The sequence below is a fragment of the Trachemys scripta genome, chromosome 6, assembly GCF_013100865.1.
Source record: "Trachemys scripta elegans isolate TJP31775 chromosome 6, CAS_Tse_1.0, whole genome shotgun sequence".
Lineage (NCBI taxonomy): Eukaryota > Metazoa > Chordata > Testudines > Emydidae > Trachemys > Trachemys scripta.
In genome coordinates this window covers 123113368-123125605 of record NC_048303.1, presented here as the reverse complement: position 1 = coordinate 123125605, position 12238 = coordinate 123113368, and the positions used below count along the sequence as shown (strand labels likewise).

The window sequence follows — 12238 nt, the reverse complement described above, 5'->3', positions numbered from 1 at the left end:
TAGCCCAAGCCACTACTTCAAACAGGGAACTAGCAGGAGCTTTGCTAGTCCAAGTCTTTCGACTCTGGCTGGAAGGCTCGTTCCCGTGAGTTCCAAAACACAGTGTAGACACACCCTAGGAGACTTCATTGGAAATGTCAAAATCGCAGCTCACTGGAATGACCAAAAGGGTGTCACTTGTGCAACGTTAGCTTCAAAGGAAATTCACCTGCCTCTCCTGTAGTCATAATGTGTTGTGAGAGATCAAAGAAAACAAGATATTTTGTAGTTCTTTCCCATATGGTTAACACTTATTCCTAGTCTCAAGCTATTTCCAGGCATGCATATGCACTATACAAGAGAGACATGTAGATGTTTCTGGTGTAGGTTTTAGAACTGGCCAGGCTTACTGCAGGAGGCAGGACCTGGATGAGCCCCATGGATTCCTCCTTCGCTATAACGTTATTACATTAACATGGTGAGAACAATTCTTTAGATTCTTCCTCCCGAGGCTGATGGACATAAGCAGCGGTAACCGCATTTTAAAAAGCGGCATCATTACTGCAATTCAGAGCAAATTCTTGCTTTGCCTCTTTATAGCTAAGAAAAATTGACTTTGAAAAGGGTTCTATGAGCATTGCATGTCATTGAATTTATACAGGGGGTAAAAGGATTACTTTAGATAAGGTGCAAGCTAGGGATAAAACTGTCAGAAGGTTAAATGGGGAAGGAGCTGTCTTGCGCTACAGTATTTCCTCTAGCCAACATATCCTAGTTTTATTTTGTCAGCACTGTAATACTTTTACAGTAACTTAAGTAATAAGTCCCTTAATTTATTTTGGCATGTCTATTAGACTAGCAACAAACTTAGTTTATTGAACGACATTACTGTTAAAAACATTAAACATTTTATAGTTATTAGCATGCTATTGCTCTGTGCAATTTCCATTTACAATATCTGAAAAGGCACTCGTATTCAACTAAATGTCTACTGTGCCAATATGAGTACAAAAGATTTATTAAAATCTAAGATGATGAAGGTTGTAAAACCATTTTTTCATTTCCGGGTTCCAGGAGATATCCAGCAGTACACACTGAAATCAAGCTCATCAGGCCAATTAAAATATTGATTCAAACTTTTTAAAGAATTTGAAAATCAGTGAGTGGCACCACAGGAAATTGGAAAGGCAGTAGCAACTTTACTGCTCCTCTAGGCATATTTAAAAATGCCTCACAAAATATTTAACGAGAGGTCTATATAAAGAATGTTTAGAACATAAAAAGATTTTTAACAGCTAGAGTTGCAATATGTTTAAGTAGCGATTCAAACCCGTTGACCACTTTCCCCTCTCCAGTGTTCCAGCCTTAATTCCAAGGAAAGTGGAATCTGAGCAAAGGACATAGCCATTGAATTGCTAAATTACAAAACCCTGGGTTAAAAGGAAAAAATACAGGGTATGTCCACATTGTAATTAAAAACCTGCAGCAGGCCCATGCCAGCTGACTTGGGCTAAGTGGCTGTTTAATTGCAATGCAGATGTTCGGGCTCGGGTTGGAGCTAAGGCTCCAGGACCCTGCAAGGTGGGAGGGTCCCAGAGCTCGGGCTGCAGCCCAAGCCCGAATGTCTACATCACAATTAAACAGCCCCACAGCCTAACCCCCATGAGCACAAGTCTGCTGGCATAGGTCAGCTGCAGGTGTCTAACTGTAGTGCAGACAGACCCAACCTGACAGTATCTGCAGCACCCAGATTCAAACAAACCCTGAAAGGCTAAAGATGCTGCAAGTTCTACCTAATATATTCAGCTGAAACATTGGTCTGCTGCATTTGACCTTAACCAATCAATGACAACAAACAATGGCCATATATCTAAGTGAGCTATAGAGCTGTCCAAGGGAAAAAAGCTCAACCAAGTGATGTCACAGTTCAGAACTAAGCACTGGCAGAGCTGTTTGACAGACGCGTAAGCCAGCACAATGCCTGGCTCAAACCAATGCTATTAGTCTAATTTTCATCCGCAAAACACAGACATTAGAAGAAACACTTAGAGACGTTTGACTTGGAAGTGCTAAACATCAAGACATCTCTTATGTGCTGAGGTTAGGATTCTGGTTTCTGTGACAACGGTAAAGGAGATCTCAGTTTCCTATAGCAGAAACTTTAAGTGTGTTTCCCACACTGTTTGTACATGTGTGATATCAGCTGCTACAGAAGCAAACTGAACTTTGCATCTGGGCCTTGGCAAGTAAATGAAGTTGATTTTCAAATATTTTATTTTAAAATGTATTTGCATTTTAAATGTATAAATATATTCCAGAATTGGAGATTTATCCTTTCCAAATTTTCAACAGTCCAAAAATGATTATGTTAAATGCTTTGCTAACTTCTGAGTGTAAAGTGTTCCTAATTTATACAAAATCATTAGGCTTAAAACATCAATCCCTTTGACAGAATTTAAAATTTCTAAAAATAAATAGTTACAGAAAACATGCAACATTTTCTTTAATGAATTCTTTAAACTCTGAATGGATTACTCAGTGGGCCATTGCTATGGTTACACTGATAAAGGAAGGAAAAATTTGTTCAGTCTCCAAAAATCTAACCTAAAACTGAGAAATATTTATGCTGCTGCAGAGGCACATTATTCAACCAATTCAATACGAGCTTCCATTTAAGAGGCCACCTCAAAAACATTGTTACAAAATTTTAGTTTTCATCTTTGTTATAAAAACATGCTGTACAAGCCATTCTCCCTTTGGAAAATCACTAGAAGATGGATACCCATCTGCATGAATACTGTACATGGCCAAATGTAAAGTTTTCAAAATATTCTTAAAACCTCAAATTTTAAACCTGAAACTGAAGTAAAAAAATTACAGGAGCGTTGTCTTACTTCTCTCCGTCACGGTACTACAGTGACCCAAACGCTGTTTTACCTCACTGTGCTGGGCACTGTATAGATTGACACAGATGAAGAGAGGGAGTCTCTGCTCCAGGGAGCTCACAATCTAAGTGACAGGTGAACGAATGGGGATGGGGATATAAGACCACACATACGAACATGGAGATGATTAACAAACCTGTGCCAGATCCATTTTTTTCTTTTTGAAAACATGGGAATAAAAATAGGGTGAGGAATAAGGGAGTCCGTAAGAGTAGTGAACGATAAAAAGGCAGGAAGAGCGACAAAGGGCTAAGGTTAGTGGGGGAAAGGCATATGAGCTCCAGTTTCTTAAACGGGTTTACATCATGTGGATGCTTTTCTGTATCTGTGATAATCATTTATTACTTTTAATTTTATCAGATTTTAGTACCTGCTAACTTCAGAACTCAAGTAGCACAGCAAGTGAATGGCCCAAAGCAAAGGTCCTGCATACGTTGCAAACCCTGTAAGAAAAATTGCTGGTATTTCCACATAGTTGTCTAATCCCACAAAACCAGCTGAAATATCCACTGAAGCGATACTATTTGAGTTTCCCTGAAAATAAAACAAAGATATCACTTAGATGTCTGAAAGGCAAAATGAAACAGTACATATCAAAGAGTTTAATTAACATGTAGGTTTAAAGGCTTAATAGGTCTTTGAGCCCTCAATCACTATTCTGGATTTAACTAAACCTTACGAGAAAGAGGTTCTACTTTAAGCACATGAATGAGGAACACAAACAAATAAAAAGTGACTATTTGCTTGTCCTATTTTGTTTTCTTCAAATACATCTACCTCTCGTTTAATGAATCAACACAAAAATTTTTTTACCCAAGCAACACAGTGAACTGTATCTGGTGATTTTAGTCTTAGTCCTGAGGAGAATGTCATCCATATCAAACTGCCATCATGCATAATTCAAAAAGAAAGAAAGTCCTACAGTTAGCATTCTCAGGACTAAATTCACAGAGAGATTTTTCCTCTTTCCCCAAGAGAAGATGGTGCTTCCAATTTAGAGTTCTAGTGGACGAAGGAACAATATATGCAACTTACCACCTCTATCTAACTGGACTGTCACAAATACCTTTGTTAAATTATTCATTAAGTCTTACATGTTTCCTCATTGTTGAATAAGTCACAGTCAGCCGTTTGATCACTATTGTACAACACTGTAGTAATTCTTTAAGGGAGTGTAAGAGACTAGGTGAGGGTGCTATAACTTCATACCACTTTTGTTGACAGGGTGCAACTTACCGTAAGTTGTCTATGTTTATGAATAGAGACATGCATAAGAAATAGTAGTCAATGGTCTGAATTAGGGTCCATTACAGTGTAATTTCTCATAGCAACACAAAGATGTTCTAAGAAGGACATGCATACTCTAATCTCCCAGTCTTGGGAGAGGTGTAACATTAATGGTCGGCAATAAGATGAGGGGGGAAGGGAAGAACAGTAAAGGATGGACTACAGATAAGTAGTAATGAAGGAAACATTCTGCCTGTACTCTGATGCCAACGAGATAAGATGGGGGGGAGGGAGGAGGAACAGTAGAAGATAAAATACTTCATACCATATATATTATATTATTTCATGGTACTGAATTGGATTTCCAAAGCTTACAATTTCTAATTCTCTACAGAATACATAAATAGCTTGACAATTCACAGCATGTCAGCTTTTATTCAAAAATATTACTGAAATCTTTCAAACACTATTAGTTTACTAGATTATTATGGCATGGCAATATGGTAGAAATGGCTAGAGACAATTCATTGTTGCAGGAAAACATTCAGTGGTAATCCATCATGCCCTGGAACCCTTGAAGCATGAAGCTTTGCTCACAAGCAAGAACTAAAACAAATCTTTGGCAAATGCAAAACTACATTAATATAGCATATATGCTGTGGAGAATAACTCCTTTATGTTCAAAAGTCTGACGGAAGGGAGGCAACCATATGCCTCTGAAAGCAGCACTCATTTTGCTCAAAACATGAAATTTCATATGGTCAGAAGCACCTCTCACTATTTGGAAGCTATCAGTTGCATTGCCTTGATGACATTTTGTGACACTGGCAGTATGTCAGACTAACGAGTTTCCAATCTGCTTTAACACTAGTTTAATGACACAGAATGTTAGTGTTCTTCTGTTTGCTTTTCCTCAAGACCTGCCTTAAACGCATGCCTGGCTTTAGTAACTAAAGCATCATGCAGACTAAATAGCTGTACAAGCAGGTTGTGCAAGAAAAATCTCAAGAGTTATTTTAAATAATTATTTGAATCCAATCATTAATTTAATATGAAATAAAAGAAGAAAGGCAAGAACAATATTCAAGGTTTTAGCCTACAATTTCCTTCCTCCTTCTTGTAGGCACATTGTTTCAAAGACAGTTAAAATAGCCAAGTCTGACCAATGCAATCAAATGGAAGCCTCATCTGCCAATGGTCATCCATTCCTGACAATTTTACATTGTAAGTGCTTTTGAATAAAGTTTTACTAATATGAACCTCTCCAGATATTTTCAATTGCTATTTTCTTAATTATGAAGCCGACCGTGGAATACTAAATGAAACCTCAACTTTTGAACTGGTTTTGGAGACTTTTTAAAGACATTATTTACTTTAAGCTGTCACTGCTTGTAAACATCAGGTTTCAGCATGAAGACAATGGTCTACACTTTTTAGGGCTCTCTATAATTAATGAAGACTAAAGTAACCTTTACTTTTATTGTCACTGTATGCTCTGAATTAAACAGCAATGATAAAGCCACAGGGCACTTCCAGGGAATTAATGATCCGATGGAAGGAGTGGATGGCTTGAGGCGCAGGAAAATAACGATAATCAGTCAAGGTTGCTGAAAATTCATTGAGGTTCATAAGCTATTGACTTACAGTAACAACCTGACACATAAAAAAGATGCTGATTTAACCGCATTAAATTTGTTACAGTTGATTAATAAGCTTGATTTTTTTATTTATTTTTTCTTCATCTTCTAACACAATGTAGCAATTAAAACGAAAAAGCAACACGAGTCAAATTAAGCCGGCTTTCGCATCTTCGTCTCAATAACCCCCCTTAATTATACGGATCCACCCACTGGCAAATTAACGGCTTTCCTCTAAAGACAACGATTTCCCCAATTTTACAATAAAAATACCATGTATAAAAGTTAAGAAAGAGTGTCCATGAGAATTTCCCTGACAAAAAGCATGGCCAGCAACCCTCACACCTCATATAGAATATATTCCCATATAGCAGGAGAAAAAGGCACAGCAATTCCTTATGACTGACCGCCCCCCTCTCCCCCCAATGTCTCTCTCATTCAGAAGGAAGCCAATCCAATCCACATCTCCCTTCCACAGGGATGGAAATGCTGGTTGAGGTAGCCAGGGACCAGCACAAAAAGGAAAAAGAGAGGGAAAAATGTCACCCTCCCAAATCAATGTCTATACACACCTCCTCTACCCCGATATAACGCTGTCCTCGGGAGCCAAAAAATCTTACCGCGTTATAGGTGAAACCGCGTTATATCAAACTTGCTTTGATCCGCGGAGTGCGCAGCCCCGCCCCCCCAGAGCACTGCTTTACTGCGTTATATTCGAATTCGTGTTATTTTGGGTCGCGTTATATCAAGGTAGAGGTGTATAATGTATCCTTATATTCTATATCCCCAATATTACCCTGAGAGTTAGATTTGCCACCCTTACTCACAATGGAGCAGCTCTACTCATTGAAATCAATGAGACTCCTCAGGGAGTAAGGTACAGTTCAATGTATTGATGGAGGATGGCAGAATTTGGCCCTTCTTCAGATTCTCGACTGAAATTACACTTAAAATAGTTTTCATCTCACCTAAACTACATCCAAGTTTCATACAGTTCCAGTTCAGAGGCGTTGTACACCTCATGTCAGGGACAGAACTAGATTTGTCTGTTGCTATTTTAAATATTAATCAAGTCAGTTAACATTCTTATATTAATTATTTGTATTGCAGTAGCACCTAGGACTCCATATTAAAGTGGAATATTTTATACAAACCAGCATGATCCAAGCAGGGTGAATGAACATGATTTTACATGCCAGTGTTTTTGCCAATGTTACAGTCCACAATGAAGACATTTACTGGAGTTACCTGATCTTTTTCCATTTTGAAAAAAATCAGTGGCGGTAAATATTTATACTATGGCAGGAAATCAAAGCACTTCTGAGAATTTGGTGAAACACCATCTCAAATTATTTATTAAACACCTTAATTAACATGGACCATAGACGTTTTTCAAAAGCTTTTAAAATTTTCATGCTAGTCCACTTAACCCTTGAGTTTTCCCATTGCCCACTGAAACTACCACTATTAATACCTCCTGCTCCACAAATGAACTTTACATATTTCCTTTTGTATATACGTTATTTCTGAAGCTCTATTCCTTCACGAAATTAGTTGATGTTCTAATATTAAGAATAAAACATTCTGAAAGTTTTCACACTATTTTCAGAAGCTATCCTTCCCCTTATGTGCCAGGATAGATTTGACCATATTATATTTTATTAGTAGTAACCTTTAGAGAGAGACTAAAATAGACCAGAAAAGTTATAAATTGACTGCAATTTTATATTAGCTTAGTTCATGTTCTTGCCAACAGCACTGTACATATACATACATACACACACACACACACACACACACACACACACACACATATATATATGCGCAAGTTAGCACTATTTATTTGTTTTCTGTATGTATGTGCAAATATTATTCCATACTAGGTTGGTGGAGAATAAAGTTAACTGAAACCTAGGGGCCTCATCCTGCATGAGTAATTCCACTGACTTGAGTCTTTGCAGGATCAGGCCTTATGGTGCAATTTACCACAACACATGGTAGAATAACTACACACATTATTTTCATTGATGCCATATTATGAGCTTACCTGAAAATAGAAGAAAGCTTGGCCAAACCAATAATGCATAATAGTAATTTGAGCTGCATCAAATTTTAGTGGCTTCCAGATGCATCGTGTCATTATCATTTGAATCAGCAGGCAAAACACCAAAACTGGCAGGTTATGGGGTCTAAATAGCAGGGCTGCTAGCAGAACCAATCCACTATATACTTCCCATAAACCAATGCTCTTGGTCTTGCAGTCTGCAGATATAACCTGTGATTTGAGTAAATCTTTGGTTCCAGTGAAGATTATGCCAAGAACAAAGACATAAACAAAACGAGCTTCAATAATTCCCCTAAAAAGGAAAACCAGAAAGATAAATTAATTAGTATCTATTTTCACAAGTCAATTTTTTTTTTTTTTTTTTTTTAAAAGAGAGGTATGAGACAAAGATGATTCTGAGAAATGCATCAAAATTCAAGTGTGATCACTGGCCAAATGTGTCATAAAATGTATTTCAAATAGAATAGCTTTACAATATTTCAAATTTAAACCATGCTACCCCAATGCAATAGCTTTGGCAAAGAACACCTTAGTTTTTTTAATTGCTAAGTCAGCTAAAGTCACTGCAATGATTTGTTACTCCTATCCGGTTCCATCTAAACTTATTAGTGTCCAGATGGTTTGTCAGTTTAACACATCATGAATTTTATCTTGAAATTTAAAATCCTAAATCTGAAAAGATGTTGAAAGTTTCTTTCAACAACTAATTGTTTGGGTTGTGTCAGCTCTTTCAAGTGACAGGCATTAAGGGTATATCAAAATATTACTCAGCCATGTTTTTATTTCAGCCAAACAAAGAACCAGGATCTCTAGTTCCCTTAGAAAATCCAGCACAGTGGGCATGGATGGACTTTTCACAATAACCTCCCAATTTTAAACAGTATACACCTGACTAGAATCACTGGATGCATAGTACTACATCACCTTCAACTCTGGTAACGTGCAAACTGCAAATTAGTAGCAGGTGAAGAGAGGTTAACATTAAGCTTGAGATTTTAAGCACATTGGATTTAGGAAACTGAAAAGTTCATACAACAGGAACTTGACTGGGTTATACTTTTGACAAAGTAATTAGATCACTTTATTCAGTTAAATGTATAATCAACCTTGAATATACACGAAAGCAGCAATATGACTTACTGTTTTATGAATATTAACTTGTGTATTTAATTTCTCAACCTTCATATTTCATTAAGAGAATTTGGGTGGTGTTTTTTGTTAACATATAATTTTTCTTTCTCCCCCCCCCACCCAAGTACTATTGTACAAATTCACCTCTGCTTGCGTATACATTTCTGCATGTGATACCTTACTGAAAATAAAGTACATGTGCAAAGAGTGGTTAAGATTTTAAAAAATGGTTATTTAAAATCAGGTTCTGAAATTTGTATTTAGACACAAAGTGGCATGACTTATCAATTTTCATGTTTCAAGGCACAAGGAAACCACTAAAAATGAGGCTAGGAAGCTTCTCTGGTCAGGTTTTTATGTAACTTTCTGATATAGGGTTTCCTGTACCATCCTCTGAAGCATACAATACCATCTGCTGTCGAGGACGGGATACTGGTGGGTACAAATGGTAGAAAAGGAAAAGAATTAAGAAAACCAGGAAAAACTAACTTTTTCAAAATCATCATAAAGTTCATGAATAAATGTTGCTGACCTGTAACACCTGACCTGATTTTAGGGAGCAATATTAAAATGTATATCATGTGCTAAGGCATATTAACATGCTTTAAGATAGTAAAATAGAAGTTAGAGCTGTAACAGTAGTAGGAAAACAAAAAATTAATCTTTGAGATAGGCTTTGCAATAAGTTGAGGCCTAGTAAAGTCTGTTAGTTTAAGTATTGTTAGCTTAAGCAGCAGATAGTTAGCAGAAGGCCTAACATTTAGCATAAGAGTAAGTGCTTAACCTAGAGTTATACAATTTAGCAATTTATAATAAACAAGTTAACAACAAAAGAACAAACCAAATTTAATATTGGGGAGATTTTTAGTATGTGAAACCATGAGATTAACCTCACTCCCATATTGGAAACAATGGAAAGTGTATTAATGCAGTATTGATGCAAACAGCTATGTTAGCAATTGGAACTCCAGCTATGGTTTTCCAGACAGCCAGACATGGATGGGGGTCAGGATTCAGTCAGATATGGTCACCAGACATGTGAGTGTGTCCAGGGGAAGGAGGCATGAGATATTAAAAAAAAGGCATAAATACAACAGGACATCGGAATCAACAAAGTAGGTGGCAGCCCAAATGTTATTTTTGCTCATGATGAACTTCCCCAAAATGATTCCTAAAGTATATATTTTGGAAAAACTTCCAATCTTGATTTAAAGATGGTCAGTGATGGAGAATCCACCATGAGCCTTGGTAAGTTGTTCCAATGGTTAATTACTCTCACTGTTCAAAAATTATGCTTTCAATTTGTCTAGCTTCAACTTCCAGCCACTGGATCATGTTAAACTTTTTTCTGATAGACTGAAGAGCCTATTATTAAATATTTGTTCCCCGTGTTGGTACTTATAGATTGTAATCAAGTCACCCATTAACCTTCTCTTCATTAAGCTAAATTAATTAAGCTCATTAAGTCTAATACTATAAGGCATGTTTTCTAATCTGTTAATTATTCTTGGGGTTCTTCTCTGAACCTTCTCCAATTTATCAACATTCTTCTCTAGGATTGCAGCCATTCTCTTGGTTTTACCGTTGCTAGTACTAAAAACATTTTACCAATTTTCTGTTTTAGAATATCAGAACACACCACATTTCACCGCTTCTCAAGCAAAACCAGTATTTTAGCTAATGTATGCTAAGCACTTCCTACAACTGATATTTTAGTACACCCATAAATTGATCTTTGTTCTCCATTTCCATCACAGCCACAGTATCATGCTTGAAAGCATTTGAGAGGGGAGCAAAAGTTTTTGAAAAAACCTGAAGTGATCACTGGGCTCCAGAATTTTGAGAACTGCTGTTCTAGAAGAAGAGAGCATGAGACAAGGCAAAGCAGAACTGGGAGGAAGAGAAGGTGTCTAGATGCACACTAAAAATTAATGGGTGCATCTCTGTTCATTGGGCAACTGGACCAAAGTCAACATTCACTGTGGACTACTCAGCCACTCAATAGTACAATGGGGTCCTAGTCCACAACCAGGGCTCCTCTGTGCTATGTAATACAAATACATGAAAAATGCTCAAAAATAATATTTTTAGGAAACCAAATACAATAGAGTTTCCCCATTGCCACAATTAATTACTTTATATGTTCTGAGTGGAGTGCAAACATGCCCTGCTCTATAGATACCAGAATCAATTCAGAGCTTAAAGTAAACTGATTCAGGAGCTCTCAGGTACTCAAGATGTGGTAGTCTGGACCCAACTTTGGACAAATCTGATTTCAGCCAGGAAAGCATTCACAAGCTTAGCCAGAACCTCCTGCAAAAAGTCAAAGCAAAACTTTTCCCTTTCAAATGCATATGTTTCAACTCTTTGTGAAACCAATTTGCACTAGCATCCCGAACAACTCTTAGCAGGCAACCTTGACCAAAAAACTACATTTTCATATCAGAGAGACTAGAAATGTAAAAGGGTGAGGGGTGGGGAACTGGGCAGATTATCTGGGGCTCCAGTTCTTTTCAGTAGCACCAACATTAATAATTTGTGGTCCTATGTTGTTCTATCAACCCAATAAAGGCTGAAGAAACCTGACACTAATAACGTGGACTTCCTAAATATAAAGACAAAAAAACCCATAGCTACCATTAAGCCTTCAAAGCAATTTTTTAGAAGGCTGAGACACAAATGAAACCTAACACTACAAGCTAATGTTCGCTTACACATTGGTGTACCGTATTTAAGTGTTTTCCACTTAACGTCCTGTTCATATGAAAGTCAGAACTTCCTTGCATTGATTTTTTCTTGTCTGCAAAGCAATTAGCCAGAAGCTATTAAACAGTGTTGCCCGCCAAGAGATTTTTTTCCATGTGATCATGATATATACCCTACTGACAATTTCTATTTTTGGAAATGAGTTCTCTCCACTCCACTTCCCCACCCCCTAAAAATTCAGCTGAAAATGTCTGTCGTCCTTTAAAGGCTTTTTCTCTCCCTTGCTTATGTAGTAAATATACAGTTCTTGCCTCAAAATTTAAAATCTAGTTTAATGACAAGATGCAACAGGCGGGGAAAGGTAAATTAACAATATGTGCATGTATTTGTACAAGAAAGCTGTCTTCACAACATAGCTCACCACCTGGCAGGTCTCTACAGGCATCATGGCAGAGTGTCTTAAAGGATTTGAAGGAGAGTGTTTTGGACTGACCTGAGTTCAAATAGGGCACAAAGTTGGAGAAGAAAACAGGGTGGATTTGATTTAA

The 12238-nt window shown here is 37.2% G+C and overlaps 1 protein-coding gene across 1 annotated transcript in view; it reads right to left on the bottom strand.

Annotated features, from left to right (window-relative positions):
• The window catches only part of PIGG (phosphatidylinositol glycan anchor biosynthesis class G), a 121221-nt gene that overhangs the window by 27811 nt on the left and 81172 nt on the right, over positions 1–12238 (bottom strand). The window contains exons 11-12 of the mRNA XM_034773803.1: positions 7836–8145; positions 3295–3458 (exon numbers count right to left, since the gene is read on the bottom strand). Coding sequence (XP_034629694.1) covers positions 3295–3458; positions 7836–8145 — 474 coding nt within the window. The remainder of the gene's footprint in view (positions 1–3294; positions 3459–7835; positions 8146–12238) is intronic.